Genomic DNA, 26,772 nt, shown 5'->3' with positions numbered 1-26,772 from the left:
GCCTGGAGTCGGACTGCAGGCACTGACGAAGCATGTTTGGTTTTTGTGACCCAAAATGTAGCGTCACCTTGAGGTCAGGAGGAAGCCGTTAGCGAGCCAAGCATGTCGGTAAACAAGCGCAAAGATCAGCGAAAGAGAAAGACAAGTAAAAATTCAGCAGACAGGGAAATGTTGTGTTTCTGAATGTATAAGTCTGGTCACTAATCTGTTGTGCTGGCAGTGCTTTTTGTTTTACTTTCAGTCAGGCTCAGAAATATTCAAGCAGACAGCATCGTTAAACAGGGCAGCTCCACCTTATACCACAAGGAAGGTTCACTGTGACTCACCGGCATTGAATTTGCTTCTGATGGCTCAATAATAGAGACCCACCCACCCAGACAGACAGACAGACAGACGAAAGTGTCAAATTACGGTGCTGAACAGAGATTGAAAGCACGGGCTTGTTAAAAATCTTTTTTATTTCACTGTGGAATTTGTGAGTTTTAAATAATTACAGGTTGGTGTTACAGGAACAGGACGTCTGACATTTTTCAGTGTTTTTATTACACGGCTTTGTTGAATACTCAATTCTGATTATTAGTCAGTTTCGGCATTCTATGGTCTGTTGTTTCTGTAAGAAAGACAGTTGCTCTGGACCATGTCATTAGCAGAAGCAATATAATAATTTTTAAACCAGTAAAAACATTTTTGTATCAATATTTTTTTCAAATGATTGGTTTCTTTAGCGCAGGGGTTTTCAAAGTGTGGGAGAGTCAGCCCCGCCCCCCCTCAGAGAGCAACTAAACAACAGCGCCTCCCCCTTACAATTTTTGTTGTTGCTATACTTAATGTTCCATTCGTATTTTTAAAAAATGGTTGTTGTACACATTTTTTTTCTTTTACACATTTTAAACATCTGTGCTTTTTGAAAACATCGTTTTTTACACATTTAAAACATATGAGCTTTTTTAAAACCTCTTTTTTACACATTTTAAACATCTGTGCTTTTTTTTAAAAACATCTTGTTTTACACATTTTAAACATCTCATAGCATTGTTAGCTAGCACCTCTTGGCAGACAACACACTGTGGCAGTGGAGCATCTTCAGATCCAGTCCATGAAAATCCAAACTTTAAATAATCGTGGTCATACTTCCTTCTTTTTTTGCTTGGCCCAGACTCCGTCTCCTCACTCACTGTAGCTTTAGGTACTAAAAATCGATCCATTTTGTCTCTGGCAAAGCCTAGCTGAAGTTCGCTAAGGGCCCGTTTACACAAGGACGCTGTCGGGTAAAAACGACCAAATATTTTATCGGAAGTGCCTTTCGTCTACACGGGGACGGCGTTTCCGAGGCTGAAAAACGGAAAAAATTGAAAACGCCTTCCAGAGTGGATAAGTTAAAAACAGCCCCCGTTGTATATCCGTCTAAACTACCCAATACGCGAAACTCCGCTCGGATCTGCTCACGTCGGGTACGCGTTTACGTCATACATATGTCATATACTGTACATGCCAGTCCGGGAAGTAAAAAAGTAAGTAAAAAAGTAAGAGCATGTCTGATTACATCGATCCAACGGACCTTCAAGCTGCTCTGGCACCTTTAATAAACGTCCAGGAGTCCTTCAAACATCTATACTGAATCTGCACATATACCGTTAATGAACAGAGGCGGGTATAGTATGCTCTTACTTTTTTACTTACTTTCTTACTTACCATAGCCAGAGTAGTCAAAGTTTTCGCAGCGCAGATGTGCAGATCAGACAAGACGGAAGACGTTGCGCATGCGTGCAGACATAGTGGAGGTCTTTCACAGCACCACCTAGCCGCCTGGCATGCACATCCAATTGAATTCCACACATTTATGCGTCACCGTATAGACGCAGATTTCCTCCTTGAAAATGGTCGTGTAGACGCGGAAAAAAGTGAGAACAAAAACGGACTTTTGCGTTTTTGTTTCAGCCCTTCCCCGTGTAAAGTGGGCCTAAATGTCTGCAATAGTAAATTATTCTGGTTTATTTTTCCTCACGTTGCGCCCCCCCAAAGAACTCTGGCGCCCCCTAGGGGAGGCACGCCCCACACTTTGAAAAGCCCTGCTTTAGCAAGTAGCCGTGTAATAAGCAGGATAATGTACAGCGAGGGCGGCACGGTGGTGTAGTGGTTAGCGCTGTCGCCTCACAGCAAGAAGGTCCTGGGTTCGAGCCCCGGGGCCGGCGAGGGCCTTTCTGTGTGGAGTTTGCATGTTCTCCCCGTGTCCGCGGGTTTCCTCCGGGTGCTCCGGTTTCCCCCACAGTCCAAAGACATGCAGGTTAGGTTAACTGGTGACTCTAAATTGACCGTAGGTGTGAATGTGAGTGTGAATGGTTGTCTGTGTCTATGTGTCAGCCCTGTGATGACCTGGCAACTTGTCCAGGGTGTACCCCGCCTTTCGCCCGTAGTCAGCTGGGATAGGCTCCAGCTTGCCTGCGACACTGTAGAAGGATAAAGCGGCTAGAGATAATGAGATGAATGAGATGTACAGCGAGTCGGTCATTATCGTTTTGCATCAGGGTCCTGTATCACCCTGTTAGGGTTTATTACACGATAATGACAGGCTCACTGTACATTATCCCTTACTTAGTAACCTGGTCATGAATTTATTTTCAACAATGAAAATATTTTGAACAATGTTTCAGGTAGTGAGGGAAAATATTGTATGTTATGCAAAAATTTGTATGCAGAAGGAATGTAAGCAAATCTGGATACATTATTCAGAATAAACAGATAACTTGTTCGAAAATGAGTCAAAATACAAACATGTATAGGAGGCAAACTGTTCTTATTTATCTATTTATTCATTCATTCAACTGTACTCAAAAGGCGTATGCATGGCTCACTATCAGCTATCAGCACATCCTCTTTCCTGCTAATGTTCACACCTGAGCCCTCATGATAATTTCTCAGCAATTGTACGAAGTATTGTCACAGTAGATTCTCATGCTAATTAGCAAGCTCCAGTTTTAAAACTGCATGCATATTTTATTGGCTCAGGTAGCTGTATCATTCTGACTGACAGGAATTATTTAGCATGGTTAGTTCCATGGTGTGTAACATACACAGGCTGTAGGTCTGAATTGTACTAAGGTATTGTCACCTGTTACAAATATCAAGTTGTTTCAGAAGACTCTTTGGCTTTACTATGTAAACAGTGATTGAAACTGCTCCTCAGAATGGAAATGTAGCCTGTATTTCACATGAGAATATGTTACTCACCTTCTCAGGAACAAGTTGACAATAAATAACTAAGGATGAAACTGACGTGATTTATCTTTCCAAATAATTTCCAGTTAACCCTTTGGAGTCTGAGGGTATTTTCTGTCACTAATGATTTTGACATGCTCTGATTTTGTTGTCAGTTTCAACAAATCTAAGCAATATTTTCTAAGTCATATGACTTTTTTTGTATTCAGCACAAGTTCAGCTACAATAATATCTATGTAGCAGGCCTAGACATTAAGCATTTAGCACTGGTGGCCCAGTGGGCCAGTGGAATTGAAAAGTTACTGGCCCAAAGGGAAAATGTGGTGGCCCAAATGCGTGCGGTACCCGAACCGCAGGCAGTCGCTACAAGCAGAGCAGGCGCTTGCACAAAGAGGGGGGTCCGGGGGCCCTCCCTCGGAAAATTTTGATTTTTCAATTCATATTCGTGCATTCTGGTGCATTTTAAGGTGAAATTAATGAAAATAAGATGATTCATATTTTGCTAACATTATTATATCTTTATTGTTTGTTCACATTGATATTTTGTTTGCATTTCTTGTTCTATCAATTTCTTAGTTACATTTAAAAATTTCCTTTGTTCTTGTTCTCTGTTCGTTTAACACATGCTGTTGATTACTGTTTTACATTAACAAATGTTTGTATAAGTTTTAGAATAAGCTAAGTTTTGCCTCACCATGCAACTAACTTGTTTATAGAATAAGCTTTGCCTGTAACCCACCCTGTGTGATGTCGACATATTTTCCTTTTTTGTCATGGTTTCAACTTTGGCTCATATATTCTCAACATTGTAGATATTGAATTCTCACCACTGTAGATATTCTAATAGCAATAGAGGTACAATGACCTTTTTACATACACCTTTATATAATAGCCACAAGACACACACAGGCCAGTCCCAAGTGTGGATGAAAGGTGAGGGTGGCATACTAACCCTCATCATGCTGGATTTAAATGGGCATTTTTATTGCCCATGAAGTCTTATTTCTTAATTAATAAAATATCATGAGAATCACTGACAAACCATACATTTCCTGAAAGGGTGGACTTTGGGGAATAATCTAGTGAGATTTTTGCAAAGCTTTACCTGCTCGGGGGTGATTTATAACCCTAATTACCTGTTAATTAGCTAATTAACAGGTATGCTCAGGTGAGCCAAAAAGGGGTGAAATGTTTTTTTTTTTTTTTTTTAATAAGACAAGATATAAACACCAAATTTTCAGGATATGCCCTTGGGGGAACTAGTAGTAAATTTTTGCAAATTCAGCTCATTTGCATAAACCGTTGCCATGGCAACAGCAGATACTCTAGCAACTGGGGGTATACTGGGTTTAGCATGGTCTGGTTGTACCAGAGAGGGTCAGAATAGTTATTATTTTTGTTGTAATGAACTAATGTAGACCTAGTTTGGCTATTTTGATAGATTTCATCATCTTTGGATATTTGAATAATATAATATATGGGATCAGATCTAATTTACCACATTATTTGATCTGTTCTTCTATTTCAGTCATAGCAGCCAACATTTATACTTCATTCTTGAATCACTAAAAGTTGATACACGTGTAGCCATATTTCTTGGCAGTGTATCCTGAAATTTTGATATTAATATACAAAGTCTGAACGATTTTACACCATCTGAAGCTAAAGCGCGTGTGTTGAAATGCTGTTTTACGATTTGGCGAGTTGTAAACCGAGCGTGACGTCGCGCGCTCTGATTGGCTGCCGAGTTCAAAATGAAGTCGAACATCTCCGAAGATGCACGAAGACGACACACTCCTGCCGCGGAGCGGAGGATGACAAAAACAAAGATGGTGGACCTCGTATCGAAAAGGTGCATTTTACGAACAATTTCTTCACAATTCTGGGTAAAATATGAGTAATAAAATTTGTTAATTTGTATCGAAAACGTACTGGCCCGCCTGGGCCACTGTTTGGCCAAATTTAGTGGCCCGAACTGGCCCGAAAGACGTAAAAAACACCGCCGGGCCATCGGGCAAGTGCTAATGTCGAGCCCTGATGTAGTATGTATGTCATGATTGTCATTTAAAAAAATAATAGATAAATGAAGATGTTGTAAAAAGCAGTTTTAGAACTGTGTTGGAATGCGTGAGAAAACATGACCTTACCCATTGTGACGAAGCGTTTTCGTTACTTGAGCTTATTCTGTTCAGTCTTAGGAATGTATCAAGCACAAAAACTTAAATCTGCTCCATTGATTTGGACAATTAACCGGCCATCAAAAAACAAATGTCCTATTGTTTTGGGATAAAGGGTTGGCAGTGGGAGGGGTGTTCAGTGAGAAGAGTAAAAATTTCCATTCCATTCAATGAGAAGAGTGAACTCCCACTGCCAACTCTTAATCTCATCAGGTCAAGTGATCAAAATGGTTTGTCACAATGGCTAAGGTAATGTTTTTTCACACATTCCAACACAGGTCTAAAACTGCTTTTTACAACAGCTTCATTTATCTGGTATTTGACTTTATGTTGGTATTTGACTCTATTCAGTGTGTCTTGAAATTAACTCTTGTACTATTTTACTCAGTTCAGAGCCACAACCAGCTCTGTTACACAATTACTCTGTAATTTTGCTCCCACTCCAACTCCAAATTTTGCTCTCTAAACTCAAAGTATAGCAAAATTAACTATTTTTGAGAAAAATACTTTTAACTATGGAAAAACTGTTCAGTCATTTTTCCTGTGTATGCACTACAGCGCACACACATCAGCCAATCTGCTCATAATAAATAGAAGAAATATTTACACTTACTTGAGTTGATCTTCGGCTGGATTAAGTCGAAGTTAAAAAAAAAGCACTGTGCATCATCAGTGTTGCAGTTCTCAACATTGAATTGAATCTCTGTCCTGAATCATGAAATGAATCATGAATTGAATCTCTGTCCTGAATCATCCGAAGCGCATAAAATCCGCATGCCATCTAGCAACAGGTTTTACCTCCAAATAGCCTAAACTATGGCTGACAGATTTTATCCTGTTTACGGTGGGCATTCCCACCGCGGAAGAGAAACCAGTGGAAACTGAAAGAGTGAAAGTGATTATCATGCCATTACCATGTGAACAGTCTTTTATGAATGCGTAAGTGGGCTGTCAGTGCTCCGACTCCAGTGTGACTGAGGAAGGTGACAAGTTTTATGTTTCATCTAATTTAGGTAATTTAAAAACTATAATATTATTTGCCAGTGGGCACATTGGAAAGTGTAAAGTTTCTGTCAATGTGTTTGTCATGCTTGTATGATTAAAAACTCGCAAAGATATTTATCTAAATACATGACCTACTCATTCTAAACCTGCCGAACTTCGCCGGCAAAGCTCTCAACCCCAGAGGGTTAAACAAAACATGTCTCGCACTTTTCCATATTTTAATCTCTTTGAAAATGTGACCCTCTCTTTCCCTTTCACAGTGAAATTTGAAACAGACAGAGCATGACATGTACAACCTTCTCACATTATATTATACCCAATGCTAGGAGCGGATTGTTTTCATATATGGCTAAACCACACAAATGAGTTCATTTGGAATGAACTCTAGAACAGGAGTTTTGAAGTGGACCAGAGATCCCTTCCTGTACCCTGGTTTGAAAAGATCAAATGTTGCCCCAAAATCCTAATAGTTTATGGATTATTACATCAGATACATCTGCCATTATCAGTGCAGCAAGATTACTGGATTCACCGAACCTACAATGAATGAACTAGTGGAGCCGATATGGTTCATGTGCCCTTCAGACTGAGCAAATGCCTGCTCTCTCTCTCTCTCTCTCTCTCTCTCTCTCCATGAAAGACTGCCCTTTCCCTCTTTGCCATGACCGGTTGTCCTCATGAGCTCTGAGCTGTGACAGAGGAGATTACCAGAGTCACACTGGATGACTTCCATGTTCTTCTGCTGCTCACACTGCCTGCAGAACAACAGAATATGAGTCTGGGGCTTAACTCTGGAGTGGAAAATGAGTAAACCAGGGTGGAAAACCCCTATTATATACTCTAATTTCAGGACAAGACAAAGCATGGGCTTTTAAAACTTGGAGCCTTTCTCTCAAAATTGTAGAAACATGTCGTTCTTATTTGTAAAACCACATTTGTGTAACTCACACTGGTATACGTGGCAGCACTGTGGGGTTTTCAGTGACTTGCTGTGTTTTTACCTTTTGAAGACTGAAGATGTTGAGCAGATAAAGATCAGAGAAGATCAGACACATGTGAAACAGGAGCCATGAGTCAGAGAGTCAGATGTGTTCAGGTCATGGAATAATCCTCCTGGCTTTAGCATCTCAGTGTTCGGCCACCCAGAAAACCCTGAGCCACCAAATACATATTCTTAGGTAACCAAAAATGTGATGAAGGAGAGAGACTTCTGTCCTGGAATGAACTTCTCCAGCTACAAAATATTCATCTCTTTCCAGAATGTTTTACAATTTTAGATGACTGATTTGAAAACCTCAAGGTTTTATTTTGCTGTTATTAGAACTATTCAAGACAATACACTTCACTTATTTTTCTGGCAAACCAGCAACATTAATCATAGAGAGGGCATGATATATGTATTTTTTTTTTCTGATTGTACTACATAGAAATGGGAAATATGATCATATAATATCAATATTTGAATTAATTAGGTCACAAGAAACTTTTCCTACATATCATTGGTATTGAAATGTCTTTTTTATTACTTTTTTATATCTATGACAAGCTCTGATTGGATGTAGCAGGTTTGATGCTAAAAATTTTGTACTAAAACTGTAAAGTGTAAGGTTTTTATTTTCCCTTCCTTCAGTTTTGAATAATTGACTTTTGTAGAAATAAGTTTTTTTTTTTTTAATGCAACGGTATCATTATTAGCAATCCTGTATATCTTGATACATATCATAGGAAGGGCGGCACGGTGGTGTAGTGCTTAGCACTGTCGCCTCACAGCAAGAAGGTCCTGGGTTTGAGCCCAGCGGCTGATGAGGGCCTTTCTGTGTGGAGTTTGCATGTTCTCCCTGTAAAAATGCAAGGTGTGCTTCGGTTTCCCCCAAAGACATGCAGGTTAGGCTAATTGGTGGCTCCAAGTTGACCGTAGGTGTGAATGGTTGTTTGTCTCTATTACCCCTTTTCCACCAAATCAGTTCCAGGGCTGGTTCGGAGCCAGTGCTGGTGCTAGTTCACAACTCGTTCAACTTGCAAGCCAGCTGAGAACCAGTTTGCTTTTCCATCGCTCGCGGTACCACGTTATTACGTCGCTGTATACATCAGTTACGTCACTACGTTTGCTTAAACCTTGGCGTGAATATCGAAGCAAAAACAACACGGAAGAAGCAGCAGCAGCAACAATAATAATAATAATAATAATAATGGATGACTTCGCGTTTGGGCAGCACGGTGGTGTAGTGGTTAGTGCTGTTGCCTCACAGCAAGAAGGTCCTGGGTTCGAGCCCCGGGGCCGGCGAGGGCCTTTCTGTGTGGAGTTTGCATGTTCTCCCCGTGTCCACGTGGGTTTCCTCCGGGTGCTCCAGTTTCCCCCACAGTCCAAAGACATGCAGGTTAGGTTAACTGGTGACTCTAAATTGACCGTAGGTGTGAATGTGAGTGTGAATGGTTGTCTATGTGTCAGCCCTGTGATGACCTGGCGACTTGTCCAGGGTGTACCCCGCCTTTCGCCCGTAGTCAGCTGGGATAGGCTCCAGCTTGCCTGCGACCCTGTAGAAGGATAAAGCGGCTAGAGATAATGAGATGAGATGAGACTTCGCGTTTGTACAGCTGCTGCTTCTCGCCGCTTAAAAATGCCGATCTTTCGCGGTCTTGTTATTGTTGTTGGTCTTAACAACTCCGCCCCCCGCTGACGTAAGCGGTTCTTTCCTCTGGCCCAGCAAAGAGTTGGTGCTAGCCTGGAACCGTTTTTTCTGGCCCCAGAGCCAGTTCTTTGTCAGTGGAAACAGAAAACCCGGTTCCAAACTAAGCACTGGCCCCAAACCAGCCCTGGAACTGCTTTGGTGGAAAAGGGGCATATGTGTCAGTCCTCTATGATGATCTGGCAACTTGTCCAGGGTGTACCCTGCCTCTCACGCATAGTCACCTGGGATAGGCTCCAGCTTGTCTGCAACCCTGTATAGGCTACAGACAATGGAAGGATGGATATCATAGGAATGACTTCAAGTGATGTGAATTTTTTTATTTCTTCATATAGACCAACCTCATACAACTGTGCTATTGTTTAAAGCTGCAGGATGTAAAAAGCTGTCTCAAAGAGGCTTCCCTCATAAACGAAAAGGCTTCTGTTATTATGTGTGTGGCTCTATATTAAGTTGTACAGTTGTTCTTTAGTTGTAGTACTTTCAGGTGCACTGATGTAGGACTGTATGTGCTTGTGCATTACATGTCTGTTTGAAATTTCCTGCCGATTTGACTGTGACTGACTTACAAAGCTTTAACTGTGAGTTACTGTGACCAGTGTTGTAGTCGAGTCAATAAACCTCAAGTCTGAGTCCAGTCTCGAGTCCCCAGGTTGAAGTCTGAGTCAAGTCCAAGTCATTAAAGAATATTTCGAGTCGAGTCCACGATTGATCCGAGTCGATTCTGAGAGCAAGACTCCAACCGCACCATTTGACGGCGGCTGTTGCTGCCTTTATGTGAAACCGTCTCTGCTACTGTGTTGGACTAACGTTACTGCTTGACCGCCCCATTTTAGTTAATAGGCTCCAGATAAAAAGTTTGTTCATCACTCAGCAAGCCCCGCCCACGATCAACAGGGCAAATAACATGAGAGAAGGTTAACACTAGCTAGTTCATCGGTCAGCAAGCCCCACTATCAACAGAGCAATGAACATAGTGTGTCACTTACTTCTCTGAATGGAGTCTTGCTAAATGATAACTGAAGTTCAAGGTTGTCCCCGTTGTCTCCTCGATAGTTCTTCTACATATGGAACACATAGCAGTGCTTTTTTTTTGGGGGGGGGGGGTTGTTTTTGAGTAGAGATTTTATTTTGTCCTCAGTTGGTTCGTCAACACACTCCGCTATTTTGTTTTTCTCTACTCACAGTATATGAGCTGATAGCCTAATAGTAGAGTAGCCAATCAGAGCGAGCAATTTCTCATATCCAGTGAATGTGGATATAATAATTCCCGATATTTCACTCCGATGGGGCGGCACGGTGGTGTAGTGGTTAGCATTGTTGTCTCACAGCAAGAATGTTCTGGGTTCGAGCCCAGCAGCCGGCGAGGGCCTTTCTGTGCGGAGTTTGCATGTTCTCCCCGTGTCCGCGTGGGTTTCCTCCAGGTGCTCCGGTTTCCCCCACAGTCCAAAGACATGCAGGTTAGGTTAACTGGTGACTCTAAATTGACCGTAGGTGTGAATGTGAGTGTGAATGGTTGTCTGTGTCTATGTGTCAGCCCTGTGATGACCTGGCGACTTGTCCAGGGTGTACCCCGCCTTTCACCCGTAGTCAGCTGGGATAGGCTCCAGCTTGCCTGTGACCCTGCACAGGATAAGCGGTTACGGATAATGGATGGATCGATGGATTTCACTCCGATGACGTCACTCCCAGTGTTTTCCCGCTGACTAGACCTGTTTTGTCAAAATGGCAAACCGGTTCAAAATTTAAATTATTTTGATTAACTTGCATATTTTTTTCTGGACGGCGGCACGGTGGTGTAGTGGTTAGCGCTGTCGCCTCACAGCAAGAGGATCCGGGTTTGAGCCCCGTGGCCGGCGAGGGCCTTTCTGTGTGGAGTTTGCATGTTCTCCCCGTGTCCGCGTGGGTTTCCTCCGGGTGCTCCGGTTTCCCCCACAGTCCAAAGACATGCAGGTTAGGCTAACTGGTGACTCTAAATTGACCGTAGGTGTGAATGTGAGTGTGAATGGTTGTCTGTGTCTATGTGTCAGCCCTGTGATGACCTGGCGACTTGTCCAGGGTGTACCCCGCCTTTCGCCCGTAGTCAGCTGGGATAGGCTCCAGCTTGCCTGCGACCCTGTAGAACAGGATAAAGCGGCTAGAGATAATGAGACAATTTCACTTTTAAAGGAAAATACTGTCAGTAACTAACAATTTTAAAACACCTGTATTGAAGTGCAGTACAGTATTGAAATGATTTCTTCTGTGTTTAGACATAGCAGGTTCTTTAATACAACTGTTTACATCATCTTTCTCGTGTGTGGCCATATTTCTGGTCCTTACTGTATTTGCTCAATAGGTTTTCCTGTAATGATAATAGCGCTTTACAGGAAGAGGTCATTCTGCAGCTCAGTAATGATCACTAACTTATTGATCGTCCTACAAGATGGGCCTGGGAAAGATGGACACCTGGTTAGTGTGATGTGTTAACTGCTGTGGCGTCTGGGAAGTGTCAGGCAGCAGATGGAGTGAGCAGAAACACGATTGCACCCTGAGAGCATCTGGAGCTTGATGAGCACTTTGAAGATTTGTGTTTAGGCTCGTGATGGTGGGATCAAGATGTGTGTGGCAAAAGAATGTTTCACTCTGGGAACCAGAACATGGTTAAGCCATGAGTGGTCCTGGTTCAGTTACTTGGTGTGCTCTAGGATATTGATTGATTGTGTTTCTCTGACTGCTCCTGATTGGCTTTTGAATAAGGCCCTAATATGACCTCAGGGACTGGAACACAGCACTGTTACCTTCTGTGCTATGATGCCATGAAAAAGATCAAGAACAGCTCAATGGTTCTAGTGGGGAGAAATAAAATACAGTGTCTTGCAAAAGTATTCATCCCCCTTGATGTTTGTCCTGTTTTGTCGCATTACAAGCTGAAATTAAAATGAATTTTTGGGTGTTAGCACCATTTGATTTACACAACATGCCTACCACTTTACAGGTGAAAATTGTTTTATTGTGACACAAACAATAATTAAGATGAAAAAAAAAAACAGAAATCTGGAGTGTGCATAGGTATTCACCCTCCCAATTCAATACTTTGAAGAGCCACCTTTTACTACAATCACAGCTGCAAGTCTTTTGGGGTAAGTCTCTATTAGCTTAGCACATCTAGCCACTGGGATACTCGCCCATTCCTCAAGGCAAAACTGCTCCAACTCCTTCAAGTTAGATGGGTTGTGTTGGTGTACAGCAATCTTCCAGTGATGCCACAGATTCTCAATTGGATTGAGGTCTGGGCTTTGACTAGGCCATTCCAAGACATTTAAATGTTTCTCTTTAAACCACTCCAGTGTAGCTTTAGCAGTATGTTTAGGGTCAGTGTCCTGCTGGAATGTGAACCTTCATCCCAGTCTCAAACCTCTGGCCAACTCAAGCAGGTTTTCCTCCAGAATTGCCCTGGATTTAGTGCCATCCATCTTTCCTTCAGTCCTGACCAGCTTTCCTGTCCCTGCAGATGAAGAACATCCCCACAGCATGATGCTGCCACCACCAGGCTTCACTGTAGGAATGGTGTTCTCAGGATGTTGGGTTTGCGCCATACATGGCATTTCCCCATGATGGCCAAAAGATCAATTTTAGTCTCATTTGACCAGAGAATCTTCTTCCATGTGTTTGGGGAGTCTGCCACATGCTGCTGGGCAAACTCCAAATGTGTTTTCTTAAGCAAGGACTTTTTTCTGGCCACTCTTCCATAAAGCCCCATTCTGTGGAGTGTACAGATTAAAGTGGTCCTATGGACAGATACTCCCGTCTCCATGGTGGATCTTTGCAGCTCCCTCAGCATTATCATTGGTATCTTTTGTTGCATCTCTGATTAATGCCCTCCTTGCCCGGTCTGTGAGTTTTGGTGGGCGGCCTTCTCTTGTCAGGTTTGTAGTGGTGCCATATTCTTTCCATTTTGCTATAATGGATTTAATGGTGCTCCCTGGGATATTCAAAGTTTGGGATATTTTTTATAACCCAACCCTGATCTATACGTCACAACTTTGTCTCTGACCTGTTTGGAGGCTCCTCAGTTTTCATGTTGCTTGCTTAGTCATGTTGCAGAGTCCGGGTCCTTCCAGAACAGGTTGATTTATACAGACATCATGTGACAGATCATGTGACACTTTGATTGCACACAGGTGTATCTTAATCAACTAATTATGTGACTTATGAAGTGAATTGGTTGGAGCAGCTCTTATTTAGGGGTTTCATACGAAAGGGGGTGAATACCTATGCACACTCCAGAGTTCTGTTTTTTTTTTTCATTTTAATTATTGTTCGTGTCACAGTAAAAAACAATTTGCACCTTTAAAGTGGTAGGCATCACGGGCGATTGCTCTAAGACAACGAGGGAGGCTCAGCCTCCTCTAAAAATGACAAACATCGTGTAGGATGAATTGTGCTAGGCTTATGTTATAGCCGACCTTATAACATTGCTATTTCAGATCCAGAATCATAGAAATATATGTGCTCAACCCAACTACAGTGCAAAATCATTCCGTTATAACTTTCCCCAGTTCGCCTAATGTGTGCGTGAGTTTTTCCCCCTCGTGACAGCGCGATGCAGCCCAGCCTCAGTGGATTGGGAGTTATGTGCTTGTCAATCTCAAAATGCAAGATGATTATTGGACAAATACTGCGAAAATGCCCGCCCACGGAGTCTCACGGACTCCCAGCCTCAATGGACTTCACCGGCATTTGGGAGCTCTGCGCTTTTCAATCTCAAAATGCAAGACGGTTATTGGACAAATACTGCGAAAATGCCCGCCCACGGACTCCGAGACTCACATGGGAGGGACATGGCAGTTTCCGCAAGGAGACTGGTGATTGGTGAAAGCGGCTGGATATTTTCTTTGATTGACAGCTCGTTTCAACTATAGATAGGCAGCGGTACAGTGTTGCCAGATTGGGCAGTTTTAAGTGCATTTTGGCGGGTTTTGAACATATTTTGGGCTGGATAACGTCAGCAGTATCTGGCAACATCAGTTCAGTCCCATGCGGATTCGCAAGTGCTGTGGTGTATTGTAAGAGATCAGCTTACATTTCGATTTCATTCATTACATACGGTTTCTACCAGCTTTTTTAGTTTGCATATATTTTCATTGTAAATAAAGTGTGAATATAGTGTTGTCAAGTTTGCTATCTTAGTTCCAGAAATTTCGTTTATTTGAGTGACTGAACTTGAACTTGAGGGGGCTAGTCAGCTAGCAAGAAAGCTGCACACGGATGCCAAGCATTGCTGATTTAATTTTGGTGAAGCCATTTGCCAGTCTTCCTTTCGAGGAAAAAATTAAAATTAAAGAGCAGGGTAGACCAACGCCTCAAATTGACTTGGTGAAAAAGGTAGGGAATAATACTCGTTCCTTTCAGCTCTCCTGGTACGAGAAAGTGAATTGGCTAACAGCAAGTGACCCACATCAACAACAGTAAATAGGCTACTTTATTAATATGTCATGGATGGACCAAAAATATAGAATCGATTTAAAATGTTTATGCTGAGTATATTATATTGGAATATATGTTTTTCTGGATATGAATTAAACACAGCTACAATTTGGAAAACATTTTTATACAAAAACACAGCCGAGGTCAATTTTTAAACAACATGCCACAATTTTAAAATATAAAATGTTAAAATATACCCCCCCAACACCACCATCATGTATATTGGACAGTAGGCTAATGGACCAAAAGAACCTGTTATTTCACAGTTTGTGACGCTGCCAACAATCAGCCAGATCAGAGGCAAGAGTATGGGCAAAACTGATGTGTTTTTTCTTTTAAAATCTGGAAATATCGTAACCGACCAGCCTCCCCTGTTTGAAAGACTACCAGCCGCCACTGGTAGGCATGTTGTGTAAATCAAATGGTGCTAACGCCCAAAAATCCATTTTAATTCCAGCTTGTAATGTGGCAAAACAGGACAAACACCAAGGGGGATGAATACTTTTGCAAGACACTGTATATAAAGGATGTATTAGAACCCTGTAAAGATTTTATGCAGGTTTTTTCCTTCTCTGGTTCTCTCAGATTGAACACAAATGCCAGCAAGATGTACACACTTTACATATGTTTGCCAGTTAGGACAACGTTGCTGCATAAACTCAAGTTTTACATCAATGTATTCGCTCAGTCAGGTGATCTTCAGCTGATGCTCTCACTATGTGACCATCAAATCCAGCCTCGTGCTACGTTCCTGACCACAAACAAGGAATCATTTTGCCATGTGACACATGCCTGACTGCAGTCAGCTACTGAACAAATGTTCATGGTATTTAAAAACATGCCTTAATGATCAGAAAATGTGTGCTAGTGTACTGAGCCTATTTCCACCATGCAACTATACATTAAAAATAAATAAATTAATAAATAAATAGTAGCTGGGACACAATATCTGTCTGGTTCTGCTCAAGTTTTCCTTGCCACTGTCTCCCCTGGCTTGCTCATTCGGGCCACGGTTCTCAATTTAGGCTCGGGAACCCCCAGGGGTCTGTTATGTATATCCATGGGGCATCTGACTGCATCACTTTTTTTATTCGAGCACATGACAGTGGTGGAGATTACTCTCAAATAGTATGAGGGTATTATGGGTATTATGCAGTTACCTTAGCTGTAAGCATAAATCACTGGTCACAATTTTAAAATTCAAATCAGGAATTGATGTTAATATGGTACATCTGGAAGGTGAAGGAATAAAATGTGCTAATACCTCAAATAAATAAATATGGTGGTACATATTGCCCTGTTACGCGGCACAATGGTGTAGTGGTTAGCACTGTCGCCTCACAGCAAGAAGGTCCGGGTTCGAGCCCCGTGGCCGGCGAGGGCCTTTCTGTGCGGAGTTTGCATGTTCTCCCCGTGTCCGCGTGGGTTTCCCCCACAGTCCAAAGACATGCAGGTTAGGTTAACTGGTGACTCTAAATTGACCGTAGGTGTGAATGTGAGTGTGAATGGTTGTCTGTGTCTATGTGTCAGCCCTGTGATGACCTGGCGACTTGTCCAGGGTGTACCCCGCCTTTCGCCTGTAGTCAGCTGGGATAGGCTCCAGCTTGCCCGTGACCCTGTAGGACAGGATAAAGCGGCTAGAGATAATGAGATGAGATGAGATATTTCCCTGTTACTTATAAGAGATATAAATCTACATTCAGGTTTCTGCAAATCTGCTTTTTGACACTTGTCATTTCATAGCCATTATATTATAAACTCCTATCTGGGTTAAGCTTGAATGAGAGATAGAAGCACATAATTAAAAAGGCAGATGTAATCAAACGTTTTTCCCCCATGAGATCAGCTTCCCAGGTTTTCTGAGAAATTATGCCAGTACTGCCGAACAAAAACAAATTTGTCAATAGGGTATTTAAAGTGTATGTAATGCCTTATTGTCTCATCTCATCTCATTATCTCTAGCCGCTTTATCCTTCTACAGGGTCGCAGGCAAGCTGGAGCCTATCCCAGCTGACTACGGGCGAAAGGCGGGGTACACCCTGGACAAGTCGCCAGGTCATCACAGGGCTGACACATAGACACAGACAACCATTCACACTCTCATTCACACCTACGGTCAATTTAGAGTCACCAGTTAACCTAACCTGCATGTCTTTGGACTGTGGGGGAAACCGGAGCACCCGGAGGAAACCCACGCGGACACGGGGAGAACATGCAAACTCCACACAGAAAGGCCTTTGCCGGCCACGGGGCTCGAACCCAGGACCTTCTTGCTGTGAGGCGACAGCGCTAACCACTACACCACCGTGCCGCCATGCCTTATTGTAATACTTTAAAATGAATATATATCATTAGCAACGACCAAAATGAATTAATAAAGCAGGGGGAAATAATATTAATTATTTATTTTATTATCAAGCACAAAACTATCGATAAATCGCGGCTTCCGGATCCCGGAAAAAGGCAGCCTTGCCCCAGGGCTAATCTCGCATGACGTCACGTGTGGAACGCCGGTTATCTGGGTTATTTCGGTTCATCTGACTCCGTGCTTGTTTACTCACTGAAAGTGGGTATTGTTGTTGGAATCTTATACAAATAACGATAGGAAAGCGCTGTGTTGTATTTGGATGTTCAAAATCAAATTTGTATACAACATGACGTCAATTCACGAATTTCCAAGAAATGACACTAATCTAAAGTGACAGTGGGTGAGCTTTGTGCAAACAAAGTGGGCAGATTTTGTGTCAACTACTACTAATAAATCTGATTCATCAAGTGTTCATCACCACCAGAACAACCCCAAGGGAAGTACTAGAGACAAAAAGAAACCCATTTATTTAATAAATGACATTTGATCTGACATTTGGACAGTTCATTGATTCCCCTATTATCTCACACAGACACACACTCACACACACTCACACACAGTGCACCAGACGCAGGATTATGAGCAACATTTACACTACGTTCAGACTGCAACCTGAAACGACCCATATCCGATTTGTTGTGAAATCCGATTTTTTTGTTAGGCCGTTCACATTACCAATTATATGAGACTTGTATGCGATCTCCAATATGAACGGAAAACGACCCAAAAGTGTCCCGCATGCGCAAATTGACACGTAATAAGCACATCTACGTAATACGTAAACAAAAAAAAAGCGCACTCTTCAAGTTTGCAAGTAAAGCATGGAGATGAGGCGAGACCTGGCGATGTGCTTTTTGTGGCGGCGGCGGAACTCACACAATAATCTGATTAATGTGGGCAGCAGACTAATGAGACCGAAGGTGTCAAATTACTGGAAGTTTCCAGAACAATCTTATAATCTTGTAATACAGGATGATTTAACATCCAGGTCCCTACCAAATCCACCATTAGCTTGATCAATTCTATAAAAGTCTATTTAAATTCTGAAAACTGTACAAATGTTGTTGTTTTCCACCAAAGAGGCGGGATTAGCCAACGCAGAATAGTGACGTTTGTCTCTTGTTGATGACGTGTAGGTTGCATGAATGCGACCTGTCCGGTCAGACTGCAGTCGCATGTGAAAATATCGGATATGCATCTGAATTAGGACCGCATATCCAAGCGGCCTGGGTCGCATGTGAAAAAATCGGATCTGTGTCGTTCAGATTGTCAATAACAAATCGGATACAGGTCGCATATGGGCAAAAAAATCGGATATTGGTTGTTTCAGGGTGCAGTCTGAACGTAGTCTTACATGCTTGCGACATCCAAGCTCATCATATCTGATGCACTTTAACAGGAAGAAAAATGTGTGCAATCATCATCATTAATTATTATGATTAATGATGATGATTGCGTGCACATTCAGTTAATTATTAACTGAAACATGTTAAATGCTCTCAGTTTGCAATATTGTAAGACTCATTTTGTTTTTAGTTTTGTTCAGGACAACATGATGAAAGGTAACCACCACGTTCTGCACATCTCTCTTTCTATCCATTCATCTCTCTGTGGCAGCGGGGGCGTGGCCAAGCAGCAGTTTGTGAATGGAGGGCGGGGTCGGGGAAGGTAAGTGGCTAGGTCATTACACCTGCTGTCAATTAATGTGTATGGGTGTGTGTGTTTGTTGCAGGGACGGAGCATAAAAGGAGAGGGAGAGCAGAGAAGAGGGACTCTCTCACACACACGCCCGCCCGCCCGCCCACGCACGCACGCCCACGCACGCACATTCTGGTTGGGAGAGAGCCCCTCTTCTCTGCTCTCCCTCTCCTTTTATGCTCCGTCCCTGCAACAAACACACACACCCATACACATTAATTGACAGCAGGTGTAATGACCTAGCCACTTACCTTCCCCGACCCCGCCCTCCATTCACAAACTGCTGCTTGGCCACGCCCCTGCTGCCTCACTCTCCTTCTCGCATGCTACAGAGGAAGACTGTTGTGAACTGGCAGTTTCTCATCTTGGGGGCTTGAAAAGAGAACCATTTACTCCAGAATATCCTTGATAATCTTCTGCCCCTTCATCTGACATATAAGAATCCCAATCACTTTCAGAATTCTCTCCAAAACGTGATTCCATATCGAGGCTGGTTTAGCCACTGCTGCGCACGGGAACAAAATTGATACCTGGATTGTTATACGTGTGATGTCACGCACCCCTTCGGGATCTTCCGGTTCAGTCTCGGCAGATTCCGTGAAAACTGAATGATTTAATTGATTTTTCCATTAATTTATGGCCTTTTGGATCAGCAATGGTTCGAAAACACATGAGCAATCAACGTAATGATTGTTGCTTTGTGCAAGGAAAAAAGTGGGGTTTAGGGGCATTACATTCGCTATAGATGTATTAAAACAGCCCAAGATAGACACATTGGACAGGATGACACCAGCTCATGTCAACTGCAGAAGTTTTCTGATGACTTCTCCATTGTGTGGTGCATTAACAATGCAGATGAATCAGAGGACAGAGGATTGGTGGAGGTCTTTGCCTTGTGGTGCAGGGAAGACAGCCTGCAGCTTAAGACAGAGGAACTGGTGATGGACTCCTGGTGTGCTGAAGAGCCTCTAAAACCTGTAACCATCCAGGGGGAGGTGGTGGAGATGAAGTCCTACAGCTACCCCGGGGGTCTACCTGAATTACAGATTGGGCTGGACACACAACACTAAAGTACAATACAAGAAAGGTCAGATTAGGCTCTTTTTCTGAAGGAAGCTCAGGTCCTTCAATGAGTGCATCCTATCACTGGGGCTGTTCTGTCAGTCAGTTATATCCAGCATTCTTTTCTATGGTGTGATCTGCTGGGGGAGCAGCATCACTGCACAATACACCAAGCACCTTAATAAGCTGAAAAGCCAACTCCATCACAGGAGCGACATTAGACTCCCTGGAAACAATTACAGAGAAGAGGATGGTAGCAAACCGGAGGCCATCATGAACAGTTATGCCCATCCTATCCATGGCACTTTTTTTCCAGGAGGACATTTATCTCTCAGCTCATCTCAAAGAAGCACTAACGGGGGTCATTTCTACCAGCTGCCATCAGGTTTCACAACATCTGTTCCCATACCCCTTTTCCACCAAATCAGTTCCAGGGCTGGTTCGGAGCCAGTGCTGGTGCTGGTTCGCAACTCATTCAACTTGTGAGCCAGCTGAGAACCAGCTTGCTTTTCCATCGCTCGCGGTGCTAAGAGAAGACACGTCATTACGTCGCTGTATACGTCAGTTACGTTGTTGTATACGTCATTACGTCACTGTACGTCGCTACGTTTGCATAAACCTTGGCGCGAATATCGAAGCAAAAACAACGCGGAAGAAGCAGCAGCAACAACAATAATAATAATGGATGACTTCGCGTTTGCACAGCTGCTGCTTCTCGTCGCTTAAAAATGGCGATCTTTCGCGGTCTTGTTATTGTTGTCGGTCTTAACAACTCCGCCCCCCCGCTGACGTAAGCGGTTCTTTCCTCTGGCCCAGCAGAGAGTTGGTGCTAGCCTGGAACTGGTTTTTCTGGCCCCAGAGCCAGTTCTTTGTCAGTGGAAACAGAAAACCCGGTTCCAAACTAAGCACTGGCCCCGAACCAGCCCTGGAACTGCTTTGGTGGAAATGGGGCAACAGTGGTACATAGCCCTAGTTTCTCACAGTGAATGAACACCTGGACAGAATTTATTCATATACACACATACAACGCGCACACACACTACTGGTCTGTTATTCTGATGCTGCCCTTCTGCACCTTGGATTTTTGCACCTTATTATCATATGACACTGTATTTTTACACTTAATTACTGAGGTCCCTTTGCACTCTGTTAATTGTTAATATATGTTGAATGTTAAACCTTTGTCTTCAATGTCTCTTCCTACTATAGAACCCAAATTTACCCTTGGGGATCAATAAAGTCCATCCATCTATCTAAAATAAAATAAAACATGAAAAACAATACTTCGAGTTCAGCAGACCTGACATCCACAATGGCACGCACGATTGACCTGATGACTGTTTACCATTAACGTTATTTATAGGGTGTTAGATTTAATACTTCATTATAGGTCTGTTTAGTTTTTTTTTTTTTTCTTTTTTCTTTTGGGGGAAGATAGGGGAAGGGGGCTAGGCTTCCAGTGGGTGTAGTTAATATTGGAAAGTAAAAAAAATACCCAGTGTCAATTGGCTCATATGTTTTATGTTAAGAAAAAAACACAGCTCTTTTTTTAGTCCATTCTGACATGCAGATGTTAAAATGCAGAACTTCAGCACAAGATGTGTAAATGTTGGCAGGTCTGATACAGTCTTTTTTTTTTTTTGTATTTTCCATCTCACCCCTCACCTCCTTAGTGGGGCATGTCCCTCAGTTTAAATACCTCTGTGGGCTGTTTCATAATCATGGCTGTCTTTTTGAATAACACCATCTAGCTCCTGCAACTAGGTCCAGTATATATGCTGGAGTTTATACATTCTTATACAGTTACCGGTAGGTCCATATATATTTGGACACTGACACAAATTTTGTTTTTTTACCTGTTTACTGAAACATATTCAAGTTATAGTTATATAATGGACATGGACATAAAGTCCAGACTTTCAGCTTTCATTTTAGGGTATCCACATTAAAACTGGATGAAGGGTTTAGGAGTTTCAGCTCCTTAACATGTGCCACCCTGTTTTTAAAGGGACCAAAAGTAATTGGACAATTGACTCAAAGGCTATTTCATGGGCAGGTGTGGGCAATTCCTTCGTTATGTCATTCTCAATTAAGCAGATAAAAGGCCTGGAGTTGATTTGAGGTGTGGTGCTTGCATTTGGAAGATTTTGCTGTGAAGAAAACATGCAGTCAAAGGAGCTCTCCATGCAGGTGAAACAAGCCATCCTTAAGCTGCGAAAACAGAAAAAAAACATCTGAGAAATTGCTACAATATTAGGAGTGGCAAAATCTACAGTTTGGTACATCCTGAGAAAGAAAGAAAGCACTGGTGAACTCATCAATGCAAAAAGACCTGGACGCCCACAGAAGACAACAGTGGTGGATGATCGCAGAATAATTTCCATGGTGAAGAGAAACCCCTTCACAACAGCCAACCAAGTGAACAACACTCTCTAGGAGGTAGGCATATCAATATCCAAATCTACCATAAAGAGAAGACTGCATGAAAGTAAATACAGAGGGTTCACTGCACGGTGCAAGCCACTCATAAGCCTCAAGAATAAAAAGGCTAGATTGAACTTTGCTAAAAAACATCTAAAAAAGCCAGCACAGTTCTGGAAGAACATTCTTTGGACAGATGAAACCAAGATCAACCTCTATTAGAATGATGGAAAGAAAAAAGTATGGCGAAGGCGTGGTACAGCTCATGATCCAAAGCATACCACATCATCTGTAAAACACGGCGGAGGCAGTGTGATGGCTTGGGCATGCATGGCTGCCAGTGGCACTGGGTCACTAGTGTTTATTGATGATGTGACACAGGACAGAAGCAGCCGGATGAATTCTGAGGTATTCAGAGACGTACTGTGTGCTCAAATCCAGCCAAACTGATTGGTCGGCGTTTCATAATACAGATGGACAATGACCCAAAACATAAAGCCAAAGCAACCCAGGAGTTTATTAAAGCAAAGAAGTGGAATATTCTTGAATGGCCAAGCCAGTCACCTGATCTCAACCCAATTGAGCATGCATTTCACTTGTTAAAGACTAAACTTCAGACAGAAAGGCCCACAAACAGACAGCAACTGAAAACCGCTGCAGTAAAGGCCTGGCAGAGCATTAAAAAGGAGGAAACACAGCATCTGGTGATGTCCATGAGTTCAAGACTTCAGGCAGTCATTGCCAACAAAGGGTTTTCAACCAAGTATTAGAAATGAACATTTTATTTACAATGATTTAATTTGTCCAATTACTTTTGAGCCCCTGAAATGAAGGGATTGTGTTTAAAAAATGCTTTAGTTCCTCACATTTTTATGCAATCATTTTGTTCAACCCACTGAATTAAAGCTGAAAGTCTGAACTTCAACTGCATCTGAATTGTTTTGTTCAAAATTCATTGTGGTAATGTACAGAACCAGAATTAGAAAAATGTTGTTTCTGTCCAAATATTTATGGACCTAACTGTACGTTATTTTACAGGGACTACCTACAGCAGTCTCTTATACTGTAAGTTCTTATAAATATGTCTGTAAGAGTCAAAAGCAGGCTCAGTTTTGACCTTGTGATCATTTCATTAAATTCTACTTTAATTACTGCACTTACATTTTACTGGTTAAATTCAGAATTACTTTTTTTTTTTAGCACTAACTAGGTTTTACTTTGGGACGTATACTTTCATTCACAATAGAAAGATATTTAAGTGAACGCTACTTTTTTTTTTGGTAAACTAAGTGCCTCCGCCAGTATTTTTTTGTCCATTAAAAATGTCCTCTCTGGAAAACACTCGCCATATGATGAGGTTGTAAGTGATTTTTTCCGAAAATATTTGTCTCTTTTGAAGCAGAAGACTCTGTTGTTGCACAGTAAAAAAAAAACAAAAAAACAGGGCTTGAAACAGATGTGAGACACATTTGCAGCAGAGCTTCACATGTGGTTGAAATGTGTGTCCCAAAAAGTGTCCTCTCTGGAAAACCACAAGGATCATCTCCACTTCAGCTGTTATTACAGTCACCACCTGAACAAACATCACTGCACAGTACTTGAACATTTGTACTTAAAATCAAATACATTTCAACAGTTTTTCACTTTGTATACCTTCCTCTTGTAGACTATAAGAAAGTGAGTCAGTTTTAGAAATACACTATCTGCTGTCTTCTCACCGCAGGGAACATGCCCAGTATATGACCTGTAACTCTGAAATTCTCATCTCATCTCATTATCTCTAGCCGCTTTATCCTGTTCTACAGGGTTGCAGGCAAGCTGGAGCCTATCCCAGCTGACTATGGGTGAAAGGCGGGGTACACCCTGGACAAGTCGCCAGGTCATCACAGGGCTGACACATATGCCGCTTTTCCACTACAAACGCGGCTGAGCCGTGCCGTGCTGAGTTGGGCTGAGTCGAGCTGAGTGGGGCTGTTGGAGTTGCATTTCGACTACAACCGCGCTGAACCATGCTGGCTGGAAGTGGGTGGACACATTGGGTGGAGTTAGCGAAAGTGGGTGGACGTCACGTGATGTCATTAAGCGGCGCAAACAGTGACATCAGTGATCTTTTAAGCGGTAGTCTCACGACCCGGATAGTAAACAATAAACATGGAGGACATGGAGTCGTTAGTGTTGCTGGTCTTGGTGCTGTGGCTTGTTGTCACCGACAACGCCAACAGATACTGGCAAGAGCGTATAGATGAGGCGAGGCGCATAAGGCTTCAGAAATTCTCGTAATTCGTAATTCTTCTTCTTCCAGGTTTACGGCGTTTACAGATCCCAGCGTGCTCGCGGGGCGTGTGTGGGCATGTGAGGACACTCCTCCTCACCAATCAGTGCACAGGGGAGTGTCTGCTCACGCCCCCAGCCTCACTCAGCTCGGTTTGGCTCGCTTCAGCCCCACTCCAAAACCGTGCGAGTTTTGGGTGCTAAGCAGGGCTGAAGCGAGCTGAGTCGTGCTGTTCTGAGGTAGTCGAAACACGAGCCGTGTCGGGCTGAAGTGAGCTGAAGCGAGCTGAAAAAGGGCCAATAGACAACCATTCACAATCACACCTACGGTCAATTTAGAGTCACCAGTTAACCTAACCTGCATGTCTTTGGACTGTGGGGGAAACCGGAGCACCCGGAGGAAACCCACGCGGACACGGAGAGAACATGCAAACTCCACACAGAAAGGCCCTCGCCGGCCCCGGGGCTCGAACCTGGACCTTCTTGCTGTGAGGCGACAGCGCTAACCACTACACCACTGTGCCACCCCCGGTCTGAAATTCTGCGCAGTTCATTTCCATCTCGAAAGGTCATTTTTGGCAGCAGAGAAACACAAAAATCTGAGGTTTGATTTTTGGACTGTTGTGGATCTGAAAAGTAAAGTACATCCTGATTGTCAAACAGCCCTTGTACTAAGGTCATGATTTGTTGAAAGCACTATACAATTGAATAGTACTTCATTAATTTAATTTGAAAGTGTTTTTTGTTTTCCAATACAAGCTCCTCGAAAACACATCTTTCATTTGTATAATGTTATAATGGTGCAAATCATGCCATATTCAGTCATAAGCAAAATGCAAGTTTTTAACACATTTCCTTTCCTGCTGGTGACAGATTCATGTTCTCTTCATCAGGAAAGGTCCTAACATTCATCCGTACGGCTACATTGATTCTCACAATTTAATAATACCTGTCGTCAACTCATCATAAATAGTCATTTGAAATGAAATGCTGTCTCAGTCTCTGTATTGGTTCTGTGGGTTTTTGTTATGTCTGCGCTTCATTGCCAGGGCGTACGCATAACTCGCATAGCCTCTGCTCTGTAGCCACTGGGCAGCGAGCCTAAGCGCCGTTACACGACAGAACAGACCTGTACAAAGAAGCCTTCTACTCAACCTTTACCCGTACATTCCTGTCTGTGGTTTCACCCTTAACTACAGGGCTGATCTCTTTTTTTTTTTCCTGCTCTCCTTTTCTCTCTGGAGGTTTTTGGAAGGAATCCCTTCCTTCTTCTCCTGTCATACCGTCCCTGTCTTTCTTTCTTAAAAAAAGAAGTACATTTTAAATTTCCTGCATGTTTTTCAAGAAAACATTTCTTGCTAAACATTTATTAAGTTGTAAAGAGTACATTATTTTTCTGTCTCCAGGGCAGTGCTGCTCAATGTCGTTATTGTTTATAAGGGTACGCACTGAAACACCTAATTATGGGTCGAAAATTCATGTGCCTTTATTAGATTTTTAAAAACGTAATAATGGTTTTGTAGTATGCTGTTTAAACAATCACCTGAGTAATCTAGTAACTGTTGAAAGCAATAAAGAAGTAATTACTAGTGTCCATGTAAATTCACTCACAATTAGCAAGATGATCAATGCATTTATTGCTGGATGTTCATGCTTATGTGTCGCCATTTTCTTGATGAACTCACACTTTCTTTGTCCTAATATACATAGTCATATCACTTGCTGAATAAGTTCAACAGAAAAAATAAGAGGAGACTCAACAGATCCACACCCAAAGCCACATCAGCAGTCCAATTAAACCACTGGCACATTTCTGTTTTGCTTTCTGTCTGAGCATTTTCTTTCTGTTTGCGTCTAGGACATGGCACACATCAGACATAAAGGCCAGTCAGCGTGTTCCTGACTCAGACCTGATGCCTTTTTTCTCTGCTTCCTCTGCCATGGAAGGGCAGAACTGTTCTCATATGGAGGGAACACAGATGGATACTGGAATGTTAGACTTGGCCTCTTCTGCTATGGAGGTAATGTCTCGCAGGGTTTATGTGCTGGTTACACATTGCATCTATATCTTTTTCTTTAGAAATGTTGCAGTGCTGAGAACTGGAAAAAATGCCCTGAGAGGGAAAACACTAGGGGTGTAACGATTCATGCACTACATCGATGAATCGATTTATTTTCCTACGATCCAACTACAACGATCTGTGCTCGGCAAGTTGGCCTTCCGGACGACATACATCGATCTAATATCGTTTTAAAAGGTAATCAATCGATTGTATCGATACTAGGAAATAACGCATTGGATTTAAGCACGTCAGACTTTATACTGATGTGGGGTTTTTTTAGCACTTTTAATGATAAAGGCGTTAAACGTTACCCGATTCAGTCTGCCTGCCTGTGA

The 26,772-nt window shown here is 42.5% G+C and overlaps 1 protein-coding gene across 1 annotated transcript in view; it reads left to right on the top strand.

The window, feature by feature from the left end:
* The window catches only part of sbno2b (strawberry notch homolog 2b), a 142,262-nt gene that overhangs the window by 22,708 nt on the left and 92,782 nt on the right, over positions 1-26,772 (top strand). Inside the window, exon 2 of the mRNA XM_060941367.1 lies at positions 26,233-26,395. Coding sequence (XP_060797350.1) covers positions 26,288-26,395 — 108 coding nt within the window. The 5' untranslated portion in view covers positions 26,233-26,287. The remainder of the gene's footprint in view (positions 1-26,232; positions 26,396-26,772) is intronic.

Source organism: Neoarius graeffei, chromosome 15 (assembly GCF_027579695.1).
Source record: "Neoarius graeffei isolate fNeoGra1 chromosome 15, fNeoGra1.pri, whole genome shotgun sequence".
NCBI classification, from domain to species: domain Eukaryota; kingdom Metazoa; phylum Chordata; class Actinopteri; order Siluriformes; family Ariidae; genus Neoarius; species Neoarius graeffei.
This window is presented reverse-complemented; position numbering and strand designations above follow the sequence as displayed.